The sequence below is a fragment of the Podarcis melisellensis genome (genome assembly GCF_964234715.1).
Source record: "Podarcis melisellensis genome assembly, chromosome: 15".
Lineage (NCBI taxonomy): Eukaryota > Metazoa > Chordata > Lepidosauria > Squamata > Lacertidae > Podarcis > Podarcis melisellensis.
The window spans coordinates 23,808,588-23,834,970 of NC_138532.1; the positions used below are offsets into that span (position 1 = coordinate 23,808,588).

General features: G+C 41.8%; 1 protein-coding gene across 1 annotated transcript; it reads left to right on the forward strand.

The window, feature by feature from the left end:
• Positions 1-1,173: 1,173 nt before the first annotated feature.
• ATP12A (ATPase H+/K+ transporting non-gastric alpha2 subunit) lies at positions 1,174-26,151 on the forward strand. The gene is made up of 23 exons (XM_081889765.1): positions 1,174-1,430; positions 5,134-5,274; positions 7,353-7,412; positions 8,137-8,340; positions 9,134-9,247; positions 10,086-10,220; positions 11,142-11,259; positions 12,134-12,402; positions 13,329-13,527; positions 13,648-13,757; positions 14,602-14,736; positions 15,614-15,806; positions 16,670-16,845; positions 17,394-17,530; positions 18,874-19,024; positions 20,192-20,360; positions 21,068-21,222; positions 21,515-21,638; positions 21,867-22,012; positions 22,827-22,960; positions 23,852-23,953; positions 24,800-24,891; positions 25,637-26,151. The coding sequence occupies exons 1-23, from the start codon at positions 1,422-1,424 to the stop codon at positions 25,663-25,665; spliced, it is 3,102 nt and encodes a 1,033-aa protein (XP_081745891.1). The 5' UTR covers positions 1,174-1,421; the 3' UTR covers positions 25,666-26,151.
• The last annotated feature ends 232 nt before the right edge of the window (positions 26,152-26,383 follow it).

A 26,383-nucleotide genomic window follows, 5' to 3' on the forward strand; every position in this document is an offset into this window, starting at 1 on the left:
TGTGAAATGATTGGGACAGTGAAGAACTTTCCCTATAAGTAAAAGCTAAAGCATTTGAGGGCTCTTTAGTTTAGACTAAAGAATAAGGGGACCATGAAAGAGCAGGTGTAGATAACATGATGCTTATCAGATGTTATTCATTACAAATCCCAATAGCTCCAGCTAGCATGGTCAATGGTCAGGAATGATCAGAATTGTAGTCTGACATCTGAAGGGCACCATGTTGGCTACCCCTGTGAATGAGGTTTATAAAGTTCTGAATTTGGAAATAATGGACAGAGACATATTTTTTTCTCCCTCTGTCATAAAACTTGGGGCGACCCAATGCAACTATCAGCAACAGATTGAGAAAATGCAAAGGAGCCCCAATTCACACAACAAACAGCTTTCCCCTCCCTATAATCCTAGTAGGTATACACTGAAATAAGAAATAAGGAAATCTGCTACACTCTTGTTTCCCACTGATTGCTCTGTTGTGAACAAAACATTCATTACACTTTTACTTGATTTCTCTTGCCTTAGCATAAATGTCTTAGACTTTAGGAAACTGATCTTTCTTGGTTTGCTGATAAACATCACTCAGTTTTAAAAGAAGTAATAAATCTTCCCCCTCCCGGAGCAGGTTCCATTCCTCTTAGAGAGCTGCTGAATACTACAACATCAACCCTGAAAAAATATATAACTCTGCCTTGTGATTTGCTTGCTCTTGTAAAGTCTTGTGGCTTGCATTCTTAAGATTTAAGGGCTGCAAAAAGAATCCTAGCATTTTCAAAGTATCTTGAATTACAATGATGCAGATGAGCCCAACTAGGTGTTGCCAGACCTATGACAGTCCACAAATTACTTTAAGCCATCTCTCCTCTCTCCTTGTAGTCCCAGCACATCTGGAAAGGAGGGCAATGAAGTGTGGGGACTGATTTCCTTTAGAACAAAGGAGGGAGTCAAAGTGATATCTTGAAGGAAGCTCATGAGTAGATCAAAAGATGCTAAGTTGTCCTTGCTTCCTCGTGGAGGAAAAAGTATTGCCAAAGCATAATTAGAAGCCCTGACCTGGAACTCATATGCCCATTACTGAGGTATTTTTCCACCTACTGTTTGATGAAGCAGAGAATGGGCTGGCCTCAGACAGCTAAAGAGGTGTGGCTTGGCAACATTCATAAGGGCCAGCAGGCAGCAGTCTCTTCCCACAGGGCTCTGGAAGTTGAGCCTGTCCTGTCTAGAGGATGCTTAAGTGTGGACAAGAAGCCAGCTAACATTAACTCTCCTGGAGGCTGCAAGCCCTGTGAGCTTGGGTTCCAGCATTGCTTCCTCTCAGAGCTCGTTGGCTCTTGACTTTTTCACCCAAGAGCCTTCACTTGGTACATTTATTTGGCTGAGAGACATCCATTGCTCCACTAGGTCAAAGAAAGAGGAAGTCTACCATGGGGAAGGTGAGTAAATAAGGGAGAAAGACAGCAGATATTCCATAGCTGGTTTCTCTTCAGTTCTGGGAGCAGTTGGCTTCTAATAATTGAAATATACCTGTCCTCTTCTTTCCCAATACTTTGGGAAATTTTTAAGAAGAGAAGACAATTTCTTGATTAAGGTCAGGGATGTATCCACTCACTCACTGAAATTAATAGGCTCATTAACTTCAGTGAGTCTATTTTGAGGAGAACTAGCATTGGAGGCAACCCTTAGGCTGCAGTCCTAATCCCACTTACCTGGGACTTCAATAGGACTTACTTCTAAGTAGACTTGAGTCTTGCAGCCTTAGTTCTGTGGCAAACGGAAAAGTTATTTCATATGGAGATGTAAGAGATTAAATTCTTCTGCATCTTTGTGTAGAACTTTAACCTTTATAATTGGATGGGAGGAGAGGAACAGGTTTGTGTGTATTTGTAATTTACTACACATACACAGGATTCTTCGTGAATTTCTATCGCAGATTGCTGATCAGGCTGATACCAGTTTAGCACCAGAAACCCTACAAAATCTGGTGTTCTCAAGCTGTTCACCTGCTTGCCCAGTATTTTGTATTCTGACTGGCAAGTAGCTCTCCAGGACAGATGCATTTCACATCACCTGACTCTCTTAACTGGAGGGGTTAAGGATTGGCCATGGGATCTGGAAAGCACATGTTCAGATGTTGAGCTTTGGTCCTTTTCCTGAGCTCACTAGGACTTATTTCTGAGTAAATCTATATGATTCTGCTGCATGTCGCATTCCAAAACCAAGAGTGCTTAAACTGATTTGTTTTCCCCAGCAACAATCAAACTATCAGAAATGTGAATGAGGTGTCAAGTTGAAAGAATCCTCATGAATTATTCCAGAGATTAAAATACCAAATAGGGTTTAAAGGGCCATTCAGCTGAGTTGATCAATTGCAAAAAGAGAGAGAGCCCACCTTAATACAGTGGTACCTCGGGTTAATAACTTAATTTGTTCCGGAGGTCCATTCTTAACCTGAAACTGTTCTTAACCTGAAGCACCACTTTAGCTAATGGGGCCTCCTGCTGCTGCCGCACCACTGCTGTGCAATTTGTGTTCTCATCCTGAAGCAAAATTTTTAACCCGAGGTAATATTTCTGGGTTAGTGGAGTCTGTAACCTGAAGCGTCTGTAACCTGAAGCGTATGTAACCTGAGGTACCACTGTAGTGGGAAATATCCCACAGTGCACAAGGTTGTTGATATCTATCCCAGGTTTCCTCGATCTCAGCCCTCCAGATGTTTTTTGAGACTACAATTCCCATCATCCCTGACCACTGGTCCTGCTAGCTAGGGATCATGGGAGTTGTAAGCCAAAAACATTTGGAGGGCCAAGTTTGAGGAAGCCTGATCTCTGCTAACTAAATATCTCTGCTAACTAAATATCAAAATGGCACCCACAGTATACCAGGAGCTGTAGAACACAGAACTGGTGCTATCCAAGATCAGCAAGTCCGCAAACTTTATTCTGCAGGCAACATGGAAAGAGTCAGAAAGCAACAGAAATAGATGAGAGTCAAGTGGCTGGGAAGGAGCAGCACCAGAAAATTACTTTCAAATGATGGAAATAGGATGGCAGTTAAGGATAAACAGATACCAATGTTTTTGCTGGTTTCTGGAATGCCAAGAAAACCCAAACAGAATAATTATACTTGCATAAATCGAATTACTTGTGTAATTCTTGCTGTCATTTTAGTTCCAATTTGGTAGAGAATCCTGAGTATTAGAGCCTTTTCATACCTCAGTTTAATGTGGATTGTGAACTCCTTGTGTCTGCTTAAATTTCCCTTCACCCATGCGGCGTTCTCCTCCAACTACTTCTACCCCACACTTCCTCCTCCCTAGATCTGGAGATTCCCCATGCAAATTTTGTAGCTCTCGTATTCAGTTTTTAAAGCATAGAGAATCTCTGGAATTAAGAGGAGGAAAAAGTATGGGCCACCAGAAGTTGGAGAAGAATGCCACTTGGATGAGGGGGAATTGAAGGAGGGGCTGACAAAGCACAATATGCCAAGGTATGAGTGGGCCCTAAGTTTATAAAGCAATCAGGACAGGTCTAGCTGATAGACACATAAGTTTGGGAAAACAAAAACAAATTTGATTTATATTTTTAATATTGTTACTAAAAGTATGTTAACCAACTTATCTGAAGACATTGAAGTGCACACATGTTCTGAGCTCAGCTCTGTGCCAATAAGCAAGCTATGACCTGATCCTCAATCACCAGGTATGACTATGCTTTACAAACTCAGTAATGTAATCCTCAAAGAATCTGCTAAGGAATGGGGTCAGCCAATAAGCTGGCTATTCTACAGAACAGCGTGCAGTTTATGGGTCAATTATGATCTGGAAAGCTATGTATATAAAAGTTGATGAGCTGAGATGAAAACAGGAAGCCAGTCTTTGGAGCAGGGCAAGCTATTGGAAAAGAGGTAACAGAGAACAATGGCATATCTATACATCCAAATTAATTGGAATGGGTGGGGCAATGTCCATTGCAGAATAGAATGGGTGGGGCAACTACCAATAGCTTGTGTAGATTGACAAGAAGGGTTGGGTCAATGGCTCAGTCAGGAGTTATCTGGAAGAGGTAATACTAAGAAGTAGCCAAGATTTGTGATTTGAAACAAGAATGTTGTGGGCAACGCACACACATTGCAGCCTATTCTATTGGCTACCAATACATGCCTCTTTCAAGACTGATTTCAGACAAAAGGAAGCTTGTGGGTGCCAGGGAAGGCATCTGTAGGTGAAGGGGCACCACATTAGTGACCCCCCCAAACTATCATATTTAATAATGTCTACACTGTTGGCCATAGACATTTTCTACTTTAAAACTAAACAAAGCATCCCCTCTGGAATCTGACTCTGAATTTCTCACTGAGATAGGGGTCAGCATTATGATAATTTTAAAATCTCATGTCGCTCATTATTTATGGCTAAACATATCCAAATGATTAAGCATTGCTTATTGACTTTGTGGAATAAGTTCAATTCTAATATAGATGACTTCTTCTTCAATTCAGACCATTTCTTATTTCAGGCTCTGCAGAATATTTGTAAGGTTGTGTGCATGTTTATTTGAGAGGGAGGAAGACATGCGACAGTGATGATTAGCTTACTGGGAACTAATGAGAATATCAGTTAGAAAACAACAATCTGAAAAGTTTTTTTTAAAGAGATTATTAAAGACATGTCCCAAAACCTCTCTGGATATTAAGGAGCCAAATTACCTGGTCTTTTCTTCAGAGAGGCACCAATGCCATAGGAATGTACCACAGATTTTATTTCCTAACCTTTGTTCTTACTTTTTCTCCCCCCCCCCCCAGCTTACTGATATGTGCATTGATAAAACATAGCACCAAAGATCATATTGATGCACCCAATGGAGCTCATTTGAGTGCATGCACTATGTTTCATCACATGTTCACTTGTGCATATCAGTAAGGCAGATAATAAAAAGGCTGACAGTGAAAAGTTTCAGCTTAACTGCACATTCCAGAATTAATTTTAGAAATGCTCCATGTTAAATCAGAAGGGAGGTTGAAACAGTGGAGTGGAATTGTACTACTTGCCCTGCTCCCTGTCTGTTGAGTATTTCTGCTGCCCCCTTATGACAAACCCATAATTCTAACCCAACCCATCTCTGCTCATTTACATTTCAGAAAAAGCTTGACATCTACTCTATTGAGATCAGTGGAGAAAAGGATTTGGAAAAAGCAGACAAAGGAGATGAAAAGTACAAAGATTTGAAAGGGAATAAGAAAAAGAAGAACACCGAGGACCTGAAAAAAGAGTTGGACTTGGTAAGTGACTTCAGGCTGCTCCATACTTCCTTGTTAAGCTGTCCCGGGACAGAGCAGATAGGCTGAAACCAAAGTCCTAATCAATAGTTTTCTTGGGGAAATCGGGACAGATTGTAGTGCAGATCTTTCAGTCTTGAATGGGAAATCGTTTAATTACCTTTATAAAATACATGCTCCAAAGGCCAACAAAGGCACACTGTTTTGTATTGCTCCACCAGCAGTGTTCCCGTAGTGCATTTAATCTTTCAACACTGACTTTATGAACACTGACTAATTGCATTTCAATTAGGTAGGCAAATGTGGGTCATTGCCCTTCTTTTATTAAGCTGCCACCTCCAGCCAGCTGGAGGATCCTGGAGTTTTAGGGATCCACTCCCTTGCTCTGAAGCTATGTTGAAAAGGAGAAGAACAGTGGCCCAGTGAAAAAGGAATCAGTATGACAAGGAATGGGCCACTCAGCTAGAACAGCCAAAAGCCCCTTCCTGCCCAGACAACATGCATGTTAGATCTGCATATCAGGAAAGGGCGCAGTGGCCCTCTCACTACAATATCATGGAGTTATCTAAATGCCAATAGATGTAAGAAGTCAGTCAGTCAAGGAACTGTCTTGTTTGTCTCTGAAAAAGCTGTGCAATCCCTCCTCTTCCTTCTGCTATGGAGAAATTATCAGTGGAATCTCTGCTTTTCTTCTTCCTTCATGCCAAGTCCCGTCTTGTTAAGCTACACCCAAGATTTAATCAGAAGGCCAATACCATTTGCTTGAAAAGTGAAGCAAGTTGGAAGAGATGTCAGTTCTTGGTTTCAGCTCTCCTGACTTTTCATACTAATGCTTTGAACCTCTTATTTATCAGAAGAGGGTGAATGCCATGTCAAATTGAGTAACAACATACGTGATTCTTACCCTGACCTTTAGCTCCTGGTGCACCAGTGCCAAAGTTCTTCCATTACAAGTACATACCTGTGTGAAACATTTTCATTGTGCTTGTGTCAATCCATGTGATGCTGTAAGTTTCACTGCAGTGGGGGGGCGGGATGTGGGTATGATGATGTACCTCTAGTGCAGCATCTGCTGTGATTTGTAAGCATTGGTTTTCCCCCAGTCGTGCTAAATACCATTTGGGGAAGGGCCATAGCTCAGTGGTGGAGCATGTGCTTTGCATGCAAAAGACCCTAAGCCCAATTCCCAGCATCTCCAAGTAGGGCTAGGAATGTCCCCTTACTTGAAACCCAGGAGAACCCCTGCTAGTCAGTGCAGACAGTACTGAACTAGATGAACCAGTGATTTGACTCTGTGTAAGGCAGCTTTCTAATTTCATCTCTGCATATCTTAGGGATTAGTCATGCGATCTGAATCATGGGCTGAAGCACTGAGCAATGACTTGCCCCACAGTTAAGTCATAGCTAGCTTTATTAAGAAGTCATCCTTAATCCCCGTGACACATTATGTTGTACAAAAACAATGGAGGAGCCTACAAAAAACAACAACAGCTGTAGCTCTCGTTCAGTGCTTTCCAAGAAAAGATTGTACAATCAGCTGTTTGAAATGCTTAGATAAAAAGATATCCTTTCAGATTTGCTAATTCAATGGTTTTCCTTACATTCCACAACTAACTGGATGGCGTTAAATATTAAAGATACAAATGGGGCCTATGTCCTCAAATGCAATGCCTCTTTAAGCCAACAGCTCCACACAGGTTTACAAGTATGTATTAAAAAATCAATCAATCACAGATTAACTATGGATCTTCTTCTCTTGATGAATCTGAACAGGCAGAGTGACAAGTTATCAGTCAGCTCCTATTGAGCAAGCAGTACGGCTAGCTTCCACTGAATTTTTCCGAAAGCAAAACTCAAGATGAACTCAAAGGTTGCTGCATGGGCAAAAATCACAGCAGAATTTCATATTAAGCTGAAGAGTTTTAATAAGACTAGAAAAAAATATTTGCTTTAGCTGCACCCAGTGTCTGAATGTTCCAATGTGCAAATAAAGTGTTGACTGTGGCATACAATTTCTGAAAGCCCCGTGCTGTTCTTTAAAAAAGCAAAGCTTGTTAATCTCTCTTTTTTTGCTGCTTTAGGATGATCACAAACTCAGCATTGAAGAACTAGAAGATAAATATGGCACAAGCATCACTAAAGTAAGTGAATATGGGCAAGAGGCAGCCATCAACAACAGGCCCACATATAAGTAGGCAGCAAGCATTATAATTCACTTAATTCAAGGATGGTGCTGGAAACAGTATTTGTGCTATTTCTGGGAAGAGTATTGGTGTCTTTGCACTAATAGTATTTATGCAGTTGCATGCAACCATCAGCTGTAATTTTCTGGTCTTAGTCTTCAGGATGAAGCAGGGCATAAATTTAAGTAGATTTTAACATTTAGACTGTTGGGTACATCAACCATTTTGTCAAGTTGTGGGTTTTTTTTATAAATTATGGGACTTAAAATTTACTTTTGAACATAGGCTGTGCTCTTTCAGGATTTCTAATTTAAACTCAGAATGGACTGAATGACCTAATAATGCCACCCCTTTTCAGTTCTGCTGGCACTCATTCAAATGCCCATTTAGTACCTTTGTGTGTGTGTGTATTAATGAAGGCACAAAGAGTCTGTGTTTTGTCAGAATTTGTACACAGATGCTTTTTATTTTCTGAAAAAATGTTGCATTTTATACACACTTTTAATGCAAAACACACATTTCTTTGCTCCCTTTCCTGCATTGCAAAACCTGGGGAAGTGTGTAATGTGTTTCCAACGACAAGCAGGTTTGGGAGTGTTTATCAGATCTGCTGCAAAAAGTTGGCAGAGCAGAAGATCCTATCCACCCCTAATCCCAACTATGCGCTTTGTCTCTCCTACAGGGTCTTCCAAGCTCAAGAGCTGCAGAGGTTCTGGCCCGAGATGGCCCTAATGCACTTACTCCTCCTAAATCTACTCCTGAAATCATCAAGTTTCTCAAGCAGATGGTAGGAGGGTTTTCCATCCTCTTGTGGATTGGAGCTATACTGTGCTGGATTGCCTTCGGGATTCAGTATCTTCATCATGATGCCGGGGCATTTAACAATGTAAGTTTTATTGCAGGTTTATTGTGCTTTATGTAATTCTCATGGGTGTCACCCGTGGTTCTCTTTGCCCCCAAGTCAAGGAGCATGGTACCCAAGGCCACTCAAGGAATTTGGGCACCTGAGGTGGAAATCCTACAAGTGCCAGACTTGGACCTGGGAGACCCTGGTTCAAATGCTGATTCAGCCATGAAGCTCATTGGTTGACCTTGGACCAATTGCTTCCTTTCAGTCTAACCTGTCGCACAGGGTTGCTGTGGGGATTAAATGAGGAGAAAAAGAGAGCCATGTATATGCCACCTTGGGGAAAAAATGCAAAAAACCGAACAAACCATAACAACAACCTACCGCCCCTCCATGACACTTAAGTCTCATTCCACCCAATGGTGGGGGACTGTCCCCCCCCCGGAAAACCATTGCAAAAATTAAGAAAAACCACACTTTCACATTCCTGATTAAATAACTGTCTGAAACTCTTATATAAGCTTTGGCAATTGTATGGACAATTTCTAACCCAATGTATCTTGGTCAGAATTGAATGACCTGGTTCAGACCGTGAAGACCACCTGTTGTCATTCAGCTATATGTTTCCTCCGTATGTTTGTGCAATAAGTCTTGCCTATAAATCTCTGAGGCATTTCGCTGATAATATGCTAGGTATTGCTCTTCTTGCTGTTTCAACAAGTTCATTCACACGGCTTCTTGAGTGCAGTTACAAAATTATTTTGCGCCAAGTGGGAAATGGTAAAAGTGTTGTTGTTTTTAAGCTAACTTGAATCATCTTTTCACCATTCAGCTCTACCTGGGAGTGGTCCTTGCGCTGGTGGTTGTCCTCACTGGGATGTTTGCTTATTATCAAGAAGCTAAAAGCACAAACATCATGGCCAGCTTTGGTAAAATGATCCCACAGGTGAGTCTTAGGTAGTGCTCAGAATATCAGTGTATTTAAAAACCAGGTAGTCATTGTAAAGAGTATTTGCCACCATATTAAAGAACATACCAATGTGCAGACAAAATGGTAGAATTAGGGTGGCCACATTGCTTAAAGAGAGGAAATGCATGACCCCCAACAAGGGGGACAAAAGAGAACACAGGTTTCCATAAAATGCATATAGATGAAAAATTAGAAAGTATTACCATAATTTTAATGGGAAAACAATGCCAGCATAGCAGCAAAAACTTTGACTAGGTCCTCTGTGCGCCTGCTCAGCCTGCTGCTGTTCAGCTGCTAAATGTCAAAGGGCATCTTCAAGCTCCACTCTTCCTTCCTGGAGTTTTAATCTTCAAACCTGACTTAGATCAGACAACCCATCAAATAGGGAATGTCTTCTGGATAGTTTTCCATGCAGAAGACTTCAATGTAAAGTAGGACATATAGGTTGGAAGCCGGCATCACACTCTTCCTCTTGTGTTGTCAGCACAAATATTTCAGGCTGCCTAATGGAAGGATCTCCCCTCTTCTTCTCTTGTGGACTGCTCTGGACGTTCTCTGGACGTTCTCCAGACGCCCCCCCCAGCTGGTTTTTTTTAGGGAGGCAAAGTGGGGAGAGAAGGCCCATTGCATTTGGAGGAGTCTATGTGCTTGCTCCTGCTAGCACAATTGTTTAATTGAATCCTGCTCATAGTTACCATATGCAGATCTCCAAGTAGCTCAGACCACTGAATATATTCCAGCAATTGCATGTGTACAATAATCAGTTTGAGTTCCACCCGACTTTATCTGTTTCATTTTGTTTTTTTCTTACCAGCGAGCCCTTGTCCTCAGAGATGCAGAGAAAAAAGACATTTCGGCAGAAGAACTGGTAGTGGGCGACATTGTGGAAATCAAAGGTGGAGACAGGATACCAGCCGACATCCGGATCATCACCAGTCAGGGCTGTAAGGTAGGAACAAAACAAAACCCAGTTTTGAGCCAAAGAAAAGCGAAAGAGAAAACCCAGCCTCTTTCAACAGACCAGGGACATGAAGAGGCATGTTCAAAGAAAGGATAACTCAACAGCTAAGTGAAAAAGAGTCTAAAATTAGACACTCCTTTGAATTTGTATGAGAAATTGTCCTCCCACAAAGAGCTTGATCATTAAAATTATGGCAATAATCACTTCTCGTTGTATGGGTTGTTTACGCAATCTTGCAGCGATTGTAATAACAGCATCATCATTTACTTAAAGTTTGGTTTTCTTTACGTGTCAGTCAGTCAATCCCAGGCAGAATAAATTAAAGGGGGCAGCGGGAAAAGCTGCTGCATAATGAGTAATGTATTATATGCTTGCTATTATCCCCATTTTGCAGTGAATACACCTTAATCTAACAATTTTAGGTGAATAGGATGTGTGGCAAACACATCTGAGAATTCTTACCAGGTCAATAAACCTAAAATCAGTCTGTTCTTTATGCAAATTGTCTATGAATTAATAATTTGCATATTCATCCTCATGAGAAAAATGTATCATGGATGAGATCCTGCATGAGTCCCAGAACAAAGGGATAGGGATGAGAAATACGTGGTCCTCCTGATGTTGTTGGACTCTGACTCCCATCAGCCAGTATGGGAGTTGTGGTTCAGCATTTGGAGGGTCACAGCTCCCTCACCTGTAAGTCTTTAAGTGACTTGTTGCAGATAAGCTCTATTGGTGATTCAGTCATCATAAGTGTCCCTGTTGCCTTTGCAGTGATGATAGCCAAGGGCACTACCACTATTATTATTATTACTACTACTACTACTACAATAATAATAATAATAATAATAATAATAATAATAATAATAATAATTAATAATAATGTGAATGTTTGTGACTGATCCACAGGTGGATAATTCTTCCCTCACTGGAGAGTCAGAGCCACAATCTCGCTCCTGTGAATACACTCATGAAAACCCACTGGAGACCAAAAACATTGCTTTCTATTCCACAACCTGCTTGGAAGGTATGTATTTAAGTGGCTCCCCCAGTGGTGCCATTCCATCCAAATTCCACATATTTTGTGCCTATGTAAAAGCTGCTTCAGCAGGAGTTAACATCAATATTTTCTCATTCCTCCTGATATTCCACCATTTAGTCCTCATCACCTTCTGAAACTAAGCCTATGTGTATAATGCAAAGCATGGGCATACCCTGTTAAGACCGTTTTCTTGACTTTCCTTTCTTGCCTCCCCATTTGTTGAATTTTAGATTGTAAGATCTCTGGGGAAGGGAGCAAGTTCAGGTTGACATCCTGGAACGAACTGTGTACATTGATGGTGCCCTATTAATACTAACAACAACATGCTAACATTATCCTCCAACTATGCAGTTATGTGGAGCTGGTGTACAACATAAAAACATTGTCTTGGGTCCTAACATTGGCTTATCCATTCAAACCTGCAATTCAACCCCCACAACCATATCCTACACCAATCATCTTCTGGTCTCCTAAAGGAAATTCCCTGCAGAGGAAATAGTGAGGTGGGAAAGCCCTGCTCCAATAATGTAAACTGTTCATGGAAAGAAAATTTGGATTCAAGTCAATGATTTTATTTTAAAATAAGACACACACATGCCCACATTGTCTTCTTTAGTCAGAAATCCAAGCAGCATTTGACCTCCCCGAAGAAAAAAAAAGCTATATTTTTGATTGAACTAAACATCAAGGAGAGTAGAAGAGGGGATTATCAAAAAGAGTCAGGAGTATTAACTGGAAAGTTTTTTTGGGGGGGGCTACAATTAAATTTTGTTTTTTTGTTTTTTTAAAATGGCATTGGTGTTCAAATGAATAAAAATTATTTTGTTTGTTGATAATCAATATTTTACTTTCTCCTTAGGAACTGCTACTGGCATGGTCATCAACACAGGTGACAACACCATCATTGGACGCATTGCTTCGCTGGCTTCTGGTGTTGGGAATGAGAAGACGCCTATTGCTATTGAGATAGAGCACTTTGTCCATATTGTGGCTGCTGTCGCTATATCCATAGGGGTGGTTTTCTTCATCATTTCCGTCTCCATGAAGTACACTGTCATGAAGGCCATCATCTTCCTCATTGGCATTATTGTGGCCAATGTGCCCGAGGGGCTGCTAGCCACAGTCACTGTAAGTACTGGCTCACAACGGCCACCAGTATCTCTGTACTCATGCATAACAATTCATGACAGTACATCTTACTGAAAACGGGGTGCATAGGACCTCTACATCTCCAACACATTATTTAAAATTGGTGCATAATTATTAATGGGCAAGGCTGGCACTATCTATTGGAACAATAGATAGGGCTCCTGAATAAAAACACCTCCATCGTCTAAACCCACAACTTCTTCTGAGTCTCTTTGGTTATATATTCATCACCTTTCAATGTTTTCGGCTAATTTGTTGCATTTCTTTGTTTTGTCTCTATTTTAATATCCATTCAAAATATTGGTGAATGCCTTTTTTCTGGATCTGCTACTGATGAATCTTACTAGGATGCTGGATTAGATGGGCCGTTGGCCTGATCCAGCAGGCTCTACTTATGCCCCTTTGTGTTGTATTATGTACTTTTGTGTTGTATTTTTCTGATGGATACTGTACATGTGAGGAAATCATCTAGCAGTGTTATTCATGTAAGAGTGGGCCCCTTGGACATACTATTGTTACATGATAAGAGTGTAAGAAGAGCTCTGTTGAATGAGGACCATCTGGCCTAGTATTCTGTTCTTATAGTGGCCAACCAGGTGCCTATGGCAAGCCCATAAGCAGGGCATGATTACATTAGACCCTCCTGCTTGTTGACATAAAAGCAGATCAACACTTGCTAAATAAAATGTCAAGTTCTGATCCTCTCATCCATGTTGAGTACTTCTGCAGATGCCAGCATTGCTGAACTGATATGTGCATGGGTGTGATCAAGAATAAAATGTGTACAGGTGGGATTAGCAGGAAGGGAAGCCTACCATCATCCTTTGTATGGAGCTGTATGAAATGCTTCTCTGCTTTTATTTATTTCAGCTATTAAAGTGCTGTGCTTTCTCCCACATTTTTAGGTAGCTTTGTCTTTAACTGCGAAGAGAATGGCCAAGAAGAATTGTCTGGTAAAGAACCTGGAAGCTGTTGAGACACTGGGCTCTACCTCCGTCATCTGCTCTGACAAGACCGGGACCCTTACGCAGAACAGGATGACAGTTGCCCACCTTTGGTTTGACAATGAGATCTTCTCCGCTGACACCAGTGAAAATCAAACAAGTAAATAATCAGTCAAGAGGCTTTGGAATGGGAGGAGTAACAACATGATTGCTTCCTATTTTAGAATGTGGGGCAACTGTCTGCTGAAACGTTATATAATTTTTACCACTTTCTTTCCAGCCCAGACTTTTGACCAAACATCTGGCACATGGACGGCGTTGTCAAGGATTGTAGCCCTTTGCAATCGGGCAGAATTCAGACCAGGACAGGACAGTGAACCTATCATGAAGGTATTTACTACTTTAATGAGAGCTGCTTTCTTAAGAGGATTGTCTGATGGGTTTCCAGGGTTTTCATCTGGAAACAGATGTTTTATTGTAGTTGCATATAGCATCTGCCCTGTTCTCTTTCCTTCTAAAGTGACAGAAATAGGTATGGTGACACCACTATTGGGAGAAAATAGGCTAGCACAAGAACTTTCAGGCATTTAATTTACAAGCAATAAACAGGCCTTTGGTCCAAGCAAACATACCACTTTGTGCTCTCATTCTTTATGTGTGATTTCAATAATGTAAACAGCTGGATCAAAAGCATTTTCTCTATTTTAAAATCAGTTCATACTCCAGTCAAAGGTCCAATATGAGAATTCTCATACAATGCATTTGTTGAGATAAATAATCTACAGGTAGAGCATGAGGACTCAACAATCAAGTTATTTTATTTTACTGACAACAATCAGTTTTAAACCAAGAAAATAAATACTTAGTGTCATATTGCTCAAGAAGATCCATAAAAAAGATTAGAAATTTCTCTACTATAACAACAATATTAGGAGACAATTTAGAATACATTACAGCTATAGATCGCTCATGGATTACAGCAACTAACTCACTCTCTTCTGAGATTCTCAAGAATCTCAGCTTTTATTTGCATGCATGAGTCCCTGAGGAGAAGGATGATTATAGCCCAATTATTGTTCTTATGTAAATATGATAGTACTTTGCTATAATGCTACAGGATGCAATCAGAGGAGCAAGCTATATAACACAAAGTGACCTAAACAATGTCCATTGGTTAGTTGAATGACACTGAGCAACACTTTTGCTGAACTGAATTTTCAAAAATGTCCCCCAGAGAATCGTGGTTGGAGATGCCTCAGAAACAGCTTTGCTGAAGTTCTCTGAAGTTGTTATGGGCAATATAATGGACATCCGGAAAAGAAATAGGAAAGTGACCGAGATTCCCTTTAATTCTACTAACAAGTTCCAGGTAAGTTGTATGTCTGAGAAGAGGCTGATCTCTTAAGAGCTGTTAAGAGAAAATGTTGTGCCCCATGAGCTATCAAGATAAAACCTGAAAACTGGACGGACCAGTCTGATGAATTTGTGTCTGTGGTGGAAAATAACATTGCTGCAATACTCAAGTAGAAGTGTGTTATTAATTTCACATAATTCAGTGTATGTTCAAAAATAAGATGTAAACTCCAGTGGCAATCCCAGAGGCTAATCAGCACAAAATCTCTTGTTCTTCTGAAGTGGTTTTTTTGTGATTGCTATTCTACACAGCAGAAATAACAACTGCCTTGAACATATGCAACATTGTGAAGATGGGCCATATTTAAGCAACTGTAGTTTAAAGCTTGGTAGAATATTTACCATAGGAAGGCTGTCATAGACTAGGGCTAAATTCATATGAGGGTTTATTTCATTTACCCGTTGTTTCCTTAACTATTAATTTCTGCATTATGTTTGGGCTTTTGCAACATAAAGGCATTTCAAGAAATATAGCAGAATATAGCTCAAGTTGAGCACTCATTGCCCTGTTAAATGCTTCCAGAAAAAAATAGATTTGGAAATAACATGGAGTTGAGCACGAAACCAGTGCTATATTCCACTGTTTTTCTGAGAGTGGCTTTTATTTTGTGTGAAAGCTCAAATATACAGCAGAGATTACCAGTAAGGGAAATGTCAGGGAAACAGAATAAATTGCCATGTGAACACAGTCTAGAATTATATCTGACGTCCACCTTCGGTTATCAGATCAGTACAATCCCCCCATGCCATTCTTCCTCTGGGAGCATTAAGTTCAAAAGGCAGGATTAGACCCAGGCACTTGTTTCAACGTTTGCATTTGCATTGCGTTCAAGCTTTCCATTCACGAGACTGAGGACCCCAATGATAAACGCTTCCTGCTGGTGATGAAAGGGGCACCCGAAAGGATTCTGGAGAAGTGCAGCACCATCATGATTAATGGAAAAGAGGAACCCCTGGATGCAGAGAGAAAAGAGGCGTTCCAGACGGCTTACATGGCGCTGGGAGGAATGGGGGAGAGAGTCCTAGGTGAGCCAAACACTTGCAAAACAACATGTGCAGAGAGCAATGCAGCAGGCAAAGCGTTAAGCGCAACAGTCCAGGGGGTTGGGGGGTTGGAACTACAGTGATACTAGAGGAGCAACCCCAACTCTTTGGCCATTCTGCTTGGTGGCATTTAGTTATGAGAATGTGCTAAATGAGCATGGGAAATGATACATAAACTGTGATTGGCTTGGTGCATTTTCTTGACTTTGATAAAGGGGTCAGCAAACTTTCAGCAGGGGGCCGGTCCACTGTCCCTCAGACCTTGTGGGGGGGGGGCGGACTATATTTTGAAAAATATATATGAATGAATTCCTATGCCCCACAAATAACCCAGAGATGCATTTTAAATAAAAGGACACATTCTACTCATGTAAAAACATGCTGATTCCCAGACCATCCATGGGCTGGATTTAGAAGGCGATTGGGCCGGATCCAGCCCCCCAGCCTTAGTTTGCCTACCCATGGGGCAGGGACTAGACCTGCTATTTGTCCTCCTAGTGATTGCTTCCTGAAGTGAAAGCTTAGAACCTATACATCTTCCTACTATAAATTCTAATTAATGGTTTTTCATATGCATTCCTTGCATGCATTGCTGTGTTAGCTACTATCCATGACACAGTAAATTAGATAGCTAGTTAGGAAACACAATGGCTTTAACTTGCTTTCTCATCAGTAACTCCATTGTTTTGACAGCTGGCAATTTAAAGAGACAGGATAATGATCATTTGATCGTCAATTAGACCTAATAAAATCCTTTAGTTATCATAGGATGGTTTGTCCTTTCTCCCCTCTCGCTTCCTCTGCTTAATTATTTTGTTGTTGCTGTTTATTATTTTCAACTCTAGGCTTCTGTCACTTGTACCTGCCAGAGGAGGAATTTCCAGACACCTATCCATTTGACACTGACTCCATGAACTTCCCCACTTCCAATCTTTGCTTTGTGGGGCTCTTGTCAATGATTGACCCCCCTCGATCCACTGTGCCAGATGCTGTCATCAAATGTCGGAGTGCAGGGATCAAGGTAGGCTTTGCAAAAACCAGCACCGTTGGAAATGCTGGCTTGCCAAAATGTCTGTGGCACTTCCCCCCCCCCCCCAATGCAGTGCTATTTTTCTAGAAATAGACTCAGGTGCTGGAACTTGCCATGAACGCCTCCCTTGTTCTCTTATAATGGTAATGGCACCCTGAGAGGTGCCAGATCTGAGTTCTGGTGAGTTTGTGCTAAAAAAGGCCCCACCCAAATGTATAGTAAGTTAAAAAGAAATTAAGGATGTATTCAATGTCAATGCACATTAGCAGATATATGCATACATTTCTGAAAGAGAATATCCATGCAAAATCTTTATGTACAAGCAGTGGGTATATTTCATTCAGATGTTTCTATCTCTTCATTGCTGGTCATAGAATTGCATGTTGGAAGGGACTCTAAGGGCCATCTAGTCCAACCCTCTGCAATGCACACAGTTTTTTGGAGTGGTTAAAGAACCATGGCAGATGCTACAAGCTGTATCTTTAATTCGGCTCCTTCTGACAATGAATCCTGCTTATTTGGCCTTTTTTTCTCTCCAGGTGATCATGGTCACTGGTGATCATCCAATCACAGCCAAAGCCATTGCCAAAAGCGTAGGCATCATTTCAGCCACCAGCGAGACGGTGGAAGACATTGCCCAGCGCCTCAAAATTCCCGTGGAGCAGGTGAACAGAAGGTAAGGATGGCATAGACCCCCTCTGTCTTCATACGTCCCACTATGTTCCTATGGCCGTGATGGTCGCCAACTTAGAATCATAGAATCATAGAGTTGGAAGAGACCACAAGGGCCATCGTGTCCAACCCCCTGCCAAGCAGGAAACACCATCAGAGCACTCCTGACATATGGTTGTCAAGCCTCTGCTTAAAGACCTCCAAAGAAGGAGACTCCACCACACTCCTTGGCAGCAAATTCCACTGTCGAACAGCTCTTACTGTCAGGAAGGTCTTCCTAATGTTTAGGTGGAATCTTCTTTCTTGTAGTTTGGATCCATTGCTCCCTGTCCGCTTCTATGGAGCAGCAGAAAACAACCTTTCTCCCTCCTCTATGTGACATCCTTTTATATATTTGAACATGGCTATCATATCACCCCTTAACCTCCTCTTCTCCAGGCTAAACATGAATGGCTTTAAAAGAGAATTGGAAAGGCTATTGATGGCTGCTAGTCACAATGGCCATGCCCTGCCTCCACAGCTGGAGCCAATAATGCTTCTGAATACCAGTTGCTGGAAACCACAGAAGGGGAGAGGTGCTCTTGTGCTCATGTCCTGCTTGAGAGTTTCCCACAGGCATCTGGTTCACCACTGTAAGAAAAGGATGCTGGACTGGATAGGTCACATTCTTGATCCAGCAGGCTATTCCCATGTTCTCATGCTACTCTGTTTTTAATGCACAGCCGATGGTATAACTCAGAACAGGGGTGGGGAGCCTCAGACCTAAGGGTCAAACACAGCCATTCAAGCCTTTCTATGTGGTCCTTAGGACCAGACCCACACACCACACCCTTCATAGCCGCACACACCCTCTCCCTGGACCATCTCATCTGCCCCACTTTGCACCTCCATTGAGTGTCTTTGCCTGTCTGGGAGGTGTTTGGTAATGCCTCATGCTTGGATGGAGGGCAGAGAAGGGTGTGTGAATATGTAGAAGTTAGCCTACCATACAAATGTAAACTTGACATTTGCTGCTCCACTCACTTTTGTCTCTGGCCCCACCCACCACTAGCAAGTGGCCCCTGAGAAGGGAAAGTGGCCCTCAGGCTGAAAATGGTTCCCCATCCCAGACTTTGAACAATCTATCCACTTGTCCCATTTGAATACTCCCAGACCAGTCAGTGGCCACCTACTGTACCTCATTTTTCAGGAGTGAGGTTTCCTTCCTATGCTGTGTTCTAACTTGAATAAATGAGCTTTTTGCTGTTCCCTAACACACCAGTTTAGATTTAGTAAGATATGTACGCATGCCATTTTTTAACTCGGGGCTGAAGCAACTTTAATTGAGATTGCCTCTGGTTTTTGCAGCGATGCCAGAGCTGCTGTAGTTAATGGCATGGAGCTGAAAGACATGACTTCAGAACAGCTGGACGACATCCTGCGCAACCACTCAGAGATAGTCTTTGCCCGAACTTCACCCCAGCAGAAACTAATTATCGTGGAGGGCTGCCAAAGGCAGGTGAGTGACTGGCGAGAACAGAAGATGTACTTTTGATACCAAAAAGTTGCATCCGCATGATCTTCCCCTGGAACACTTCTCAGTGGAAAACATATATAACAACAAAAAATTAGAAAATACAGCTCCCTAGTTTTAATCCTGCATGGAAACAAACAAAGTCCTATATTTAAAAGGCACAAATATTTTTTCTCTATTTTGCCGTTCATTAACACCCACATCCAAAGTAATATTTAGCTTTCTAAAGGATGAAGAGTAGAAAAAAGGAAGTGTGCTGTATGCATGCTCTATATTTAGTTACCAGAGCCTATAAGCTCTTAGGCACAGTATTATTTATAATGAGTCTCAATGCACTAAGTCCCCCGAGAACAAGATCCCCAGCATTTGCCTTAATCAGGTTTTCCGGGTTTTCTCTCTGCTTAATTCAGCTCACGATACTCTAAATTCCCTTACACTTAGACGCTCTGACCTTTCCTAATAAGGACGCTTGGTTGCATAAATCTCACCGAGCAGATATGGATTTGGCCAATCAGCATATTTAGCTTTCTGCATAAATCCAATCTATGCTAGCAAGAAGCAAAACGCCACAGTAACAGATTGGCATTAAAAGAGCTGAAGGGAAGGGGATCCCTTGATACTGCAAATTTTGTAGTACTGTATCTGAATTCTTGGTTATCTGAAATTCCCAATGCTGCAAATCATGTCTTGACTGCATAATGTAAGCAAGCAAATAAGCCTTGATTATCTGAATATATTGGTTGTGCTCTGGATGTCTGGACAGTTGAAATTTTGCCCTGTACAAATATCCACAACTAAATTGCAACAAGAAATGGCACTATTTCTCACAAAAGACAGAATAGGAATTGACATCTGGCTTCATTCCTGGAAGCAACACAGGCAGGAATAAGAGAACTTTACAAGGCAAGGTCAGAGGGACGCTTGTGCAACTAGTATTTATATTTTTGCTCAGTCGCTGGAATGGCTGTGCCTTCTGAGCTGCCCACCCAGATCCTTCCATCAAGTTGTTTTTGAAAGAGCAACATTATTGTTCAGAGTAACTGTACACAGACCTCGACACTGTATTTAGGAAGTTCAACATAGCAGAAGTCAAGCAAGGGCAGGGCTGTGGGCACAGTTTCTATAACCTCCTGTGGTTCCTATGTTCTCAAGGACGCAGTGGTTGCCGTGACTGGAGATGGTGTCAACGATTCCCCAGCTCTGAAGAAAGCTGACATAGGAATTGCTATGGGCATTGCTGGCTCTGACGCAGCGAAGAATGCAGCTGACATGGTTTTGCTGGATGACAATTTTGCTTCTATCGTTACTGGAGTGGAGGAAGGTAAGATGAGGCCTGTGGCTCTGACAAACAGCCTTAAAAGTCAAGCAGCATATGTTCGGGGAGAGGTGAATCACATGAACGCACAGGTGATCAGCAGAATTTGGATGCTCTTGGGGACAGTTTCTGCAAATCTGGAGAGGATTATGCATACAATCATAAACAAAGGCAGCCTCACACCAGTCTTTACACAACACTTGAGACTTGTTCTCCGTTCCCCTCTGGTTCCCATAACCTCTCAGCCTATCCCAGCTCATGCTGCAATGTTCAATCCCAGAAATGTTCAGAACGCTGGAAAGCTGTTGCAAGATTGGACCACTTTTCATAGCGTTCCCATAGACCTGTCAGCTCTTCACCACTATCAATATGTGGAACTGGTGTCTCAAGGTGTCCACAGCTGAAGTCCACCTAATCTTCACTATTGTTGTGGCTCTTTCCAATGGAAATCCTATTTTACCAATGCCAATGATAATTTAATCTTAAAGCCTGCTCATTTGCTGTAACTGATGCCAGGGAAAAGAAAATGGCAGCCGTACGAAAGGCTTTTGCAGCAGAGCACTCCAGCACTATGTTCTTGATAATCCATATTTTGTAGTAGGAGCAGATAAATTAAGAAGCTCTGCATATCTCCTTCCCTTTAGCATATTTTGCAGCACTGCATGCCACATTTACCAAAACATGACAGACTTATTCCTCTTTCTCTCCTACAGGTCGCTTGATCTTTGACAATCTGAAGAAAACCATCGCCTACACCTTGACCAAGAACATTGCAGAGCTCTGTCCTTTCCTGATTTACATCATGGCCAGCATCCCACTACCCATTGGCACCATCACCATCCTTTTTATTGACCTCGGCACAGACATTGTGAGTCCTTAACATCTGGAGAACAAACATTTACAGGGTTCAGTTTGTACTGCAGCTTCATTTGCATTTTGCAAAACATGAGGGTGGCCTTTCCTGCTCTCTTTGCTTTGGGGAAGGAAACTGAAGGCTTACCAGAAGCGTTCCTTAATCCTAACCAAAGTGTTCCTTATTTGATTGTTAGATTCTCCTGGCAGCATGAATTGCTTTTTTGTGCAATATTCAGTAATCCAAAAACATGAATTCTAGAACCTTACAGGATACTGACTGGGACTTTCCCCTCTCTCTCCTACAGATCCCATCTGTCTCACTGGCATATGAAAAAGCAGAAAGTGATATCATGAAAAGGAAGCCACGACACAAGAAAAGGGATAGGCTGGTCAACCAGGAGCTTGTCACATACTCCTACTTGCAAATTGGTACGATGGGCATATTTGCAAAAGTGGTAAACGGGGAGTGGTTTTGAATGAGTTTATGGCTGATCTCTGATATGATCTCGGAGCAAATCAATAATTTTGTTAACCGAGAGGCAAAAGTCTCCAGGAGAGCTATTATGATATGCATCCAGCCATTCGTTTTTGTCAACTTTTTTATCTCCTACAAACTCCACTCCCCCCCCCCACTCAAACCATCTTCTTTTCTTCTAGGACTGGTGCAGACCATCGGGGCCTTTCTGACCTACTTCACAGTTTATGCTCAGCAGGGCTGGCTACCTCACACAATGCTCCACATCCGAACCAGCTGGGAAGATCCATTTATAAATGACTTGGAAGACAGCTATGGACAGGAATGGGTAAGGCAACTTCGCTGAAGACACCAGTTAGAACTTAGCAGGACTGACACCAAGGGTCACCATAGTTGGGCATGCACCAAGAACTCACACTACCCAACAGGGAGTCCCCTGACAAGAACCCCCTTGTCGTCTTGCTCCATTGATGAGATAGATTCTCTAAGGGAATGAGGCCATGGGGGTTGTTTTGTGCAAGGGCCCTCAAGAACATGGAGCTGACACCAAATACTCTTTATCTAATTTAATTTAAACCACTTATATATACCACAAAACTACAAAAATCTCTTAAGTGGTGCAGAAAAACCAAAATAAAATGGTGAAAGTCAGTTAAAATTCCAAAACCAGGTTTCAGTTAAAATGTCTGCTGGAATAACAAAATGTATTCAGTAGGCACTGGAAGTTCAGCAGAGCTGTTTGACTTCAACTGGAAGGGAGTTCTGTAAAATTAGGCCCACAGTTCTGAACACATGACTTTGTTGCAATAGGGCAAATGGAGCCACCTCCTAATTTATATACATAAATAGCCTTAGTGTTGCATGCTATTTTCTTTCTTTCATTTTTTAAAAAACCACCTTTATAATGTTTGTTAAAACTGATTTAAAGAAGATTTAGCAGACCTGCAGAATTTTTGACTCTCATCCTGGTTTTGCTGTCTGCCTGAACTGCAAAGAAAAAAAAGGGAAGGCTGTCAAGCCTTTTTCTATCAAGCATGGCTTGAGGGATGTGTTCAACTTGCTGGCTTACAGATTATCTATCACTTACTTAACACAGATGTCTCTCCCCACCCACCCACCCCAAATTTTTTGTTCTTCTGCAGACATTCGACCAACGGCAAATTTTGGAGTACCATGGCTACACGGCCTTCTTTGTCAGTATCACTATTGAGCAAGTGGCAGATCTAATCATCAGGAAGACGCGAAGGAACTCCATTTTCCAGCAAGGGCTTTTCAGGTATAACTGGAGTCTCAGATGATAGGATGACTTTGGAACAAATCTCCACCTCTTTCCTTCACTACTGACCACTGTACTCTTCTTGCGGTAGCCATTCTGTAGAGCTACAGATAAAAAGAACCAGTGGTCAGATTATCCTTTTGGAAATAAGGATGTTGGAATTTAGGATAGATAAGTAAATGAGAGAATAAGATGCATCTACATACGTCCCCTTCTGTTTTTTTGTGACCAACAACCTCTAATGGTTTCGCTACATCAATTTTTTAAAAGTCTTAATTGATTTATTTAGACACGCATGCTCTCATTTTGGCTCATTTTGTCTGACACTGAGAAAACGTAACAGCAGAATTAGGGTCAGGGGAAGGTTTTATTTTTCTTCTTCCAAGAACATGTTCGCTACACAAATTGCTACAAAGCCAATAAGAACTGAAGGCAACTCACGATGAAACCCATTATGGCTACACAATACCTGTTCAGTGACCTCACAGTGATAAAGTCAGAAGAGACAAACGTTTGAGCTGAACCTAATAAGGCAAACAATTTGGCTTCCTAAACTGAAGAAGTTGGAGAGAAAATGATTTTGGTCGTTGCTAAAGTGTAAATATCACAATGGAAAAAAAGATCGAGTAGCAAGATTGTAAACCTGGGTGATCAGAGGAGATAAACCAGGCAACTCAATTTCACACATCAAAGGCCTGGGTTATTCCTTTGTACACCCATTTCTAGAACACACACTCCACATCTGACATTGCACTTATGCATTAAGATAGTCTGTACTATTATAGACATAGGTGAGGACAAAAAATTAAAATCTATTGTCATGAATAATGACAGTTCATGTTCATAGCATCTAAAACATTTAATCACTGAATGTATTTTTTCCCTTCATAGGAACAAAGTAATCTGGGTTGGCATATTCTCCCAAATAGGAATCGCTGCAATTCTCTGCTACGGTCTTGGAAGTGTTTATGCCTTAAACTTTGCACCCCTCCGGTGAGTTCATTTTCGATCCAGGAAGGGGTCTGTGTGTGTATGTATGTGTGTGTGTGTGTGAGAGAGAGAGAGAGAGAGAGAGATCTTGGGGCTGTATTATTAGGACTAGAACACCAACCTTACTGTGTTCTTGTTCTAATAATATATTTGCTCTGTCCACTGCCCAGCTAGGCTCTCACTGGCAGGGTGGCAGTGAGAGCAGAGGAGCACTGTTGCAGTCCTCTTTTGCAAGCCCCTAAAAACACACACCTATTTGGGGAAGGAAATAAATGGGTACCAGCTCCTGAAGTGGATTAACTGCTCCCTGGACTTGAGGCAAATTAAGGAGCCTGGAAGGCTTAACTGCCCCAGCATGCCCTGGTTTGGCCCTAATCATGAGTTCTGACATCATCAATAAGCCTGAGGGTTATGGAAGTTGACATGGTGGTGGGAAGGAAGGACCCAACCCTGGATGTCTCCCTCTGAGGCCAGAGCTCTCACTCTAAACTCAGAAAGAGATCTGTGATAGCCCTTGTGAACTGATGTCTCCTATAGCCCCTGTTATGCCCTTCCAGAGACCATATGATGGAAGCCTAAGTCAACTGAATAAAGTCCTAAATAAGTGTTGAGTCACTCCCTAGTCTTGGGCTCCTTGAAAGACTTGGTTTTTGGTCATGGTGAGAGTTTTAATCCTATGACCATGGCGCCATAAGCACTGACCACAATGCCAGGGACATCATGAGCGCAAAAAGGGTGCAAAATCCTAGAGCCATGCCACAATGTCAATTGCTGTGGCAGAGATGTTTCAATAAATGAACTGACTGTATTTTAAAAGCAATATCTGATGCCTAATACTTTGCTTTCTAGGTTTCAGTATTGGTTTGTTGCTGTTCCTTTTGCCATCTTGATCTGGGTCTACGACGAATTCCGCAAGCTGTTCATCAGACGGTATCCTGGAAGTAAGTACAGTAACATAGCGTTTTAGAATTTTTACACTCGTTTACTGCAGGTAGCATTGCATTTGTCAAAATAAAAATAAAAATAACAAAAAATCTATGAAAGGCACCAGAGGTCCCCTCTGGTCAGGAATTCCACTTTGTGGTACATGAATTACAAGTTAGATTCATGAATTACTGCAGGACCTCCTTTTATATTTTAACCAGCAATGTACAGATTTGGAAAGAATTCATAGAGGACATTGGTTGGTGGACTGGTGGAAATCTAGGAAACCGTACCATTTTCAAGGACATTCAAACCATACTTTTTTAGTTGCCCTCAATACATTTGGGAGACTGGGTCAGGCAAGGCACTCCATGCTATGGATGCCTTCATTCTGTGCCCCCCATAGGAAGAGGAATGGGAGAAAGGGGGAAAACTCTCATACATGTACCATATGGAAGCCCTGGAGTCTCCATGATCTTTCTCTTCCAGCATTGGTACCAGGGGTGGAGAACCCTAGGTCAGTGGGGGAAGGCAAATGTGGCCCTCTGAACCTCTTTGTTTGGCCCTTGGTGTGCTCCACACACACCCTTCCCAGAACATGCTGCTCTCCTTGAGCGTCTGTGTTTGTCTGGAATGTGTCAGATTCTGATAAGGCCTTTTTGCTTGTTTGGGTGAAGAACAGAGAGGCATGAGAATTGTGTGTGTACATAAAGCTAAAGGGAAAATTCACACGTGTGTTTTTTTTCTGTCCTTCCGTTACAGGCTGGTGGGACAAAAACATGTATTATTGAAAGCGTCTCTGTCACTCGTTTCTCCACCCTGGAGAGAGCAACTTGGTTATCTTTTCTGGCAGCGGCTGCTTGAAGGTGCTTGCCTGTGCAATATCAACCAATTGCGAAGGAATCTCATCAGAATTGAGAGAGAGAAGTAGGAGATCTGAAGCAGATCTGAACTGTACTGTAAAAGCTTACCCTTGGGTTGCCAACTTGAATGGTATCTATTTTTATAACACCTAACCCCTTCTTGTTTAAAGTGTGCAGCTGTCCGAAGGAAAGGAAACCCCCTTGTATATAGAATGAAAGAAACCGCCCGTTTGTCGCAGCAATAATATAAAGGCGCTGTCTTGCACTAGGTTTCTTAAAAGTTGCATTTTTGTTCATACGATGTCGCCTACAGCAATCCAACTGTGAGCCTGCTGGTGCAGACCAGAGGTGGGGTTGCTGAGGTTTATGCTGTACAATCACAATTTGATAATAAAAATAACTTTTTACAAAAAAGCTCCTGTCTGGGTCTTGATTTATTTATTATTACATTTATACCCCACCTTTCTCGCCTCCTCATTCTTCATGGAAAAGGCTACAAATGGCTACTCACCAGGCTGGTGCTTCACAGAATCGCATAATTTGTAGAGTTGGAAGGGACCACAAGAGTCATCCAGCAATGCAGGAAAATTTTTGCCCAGTGTGGGGCTCAAACCCACAACTCTGTGATTGAGAGTCTCATGCTCTG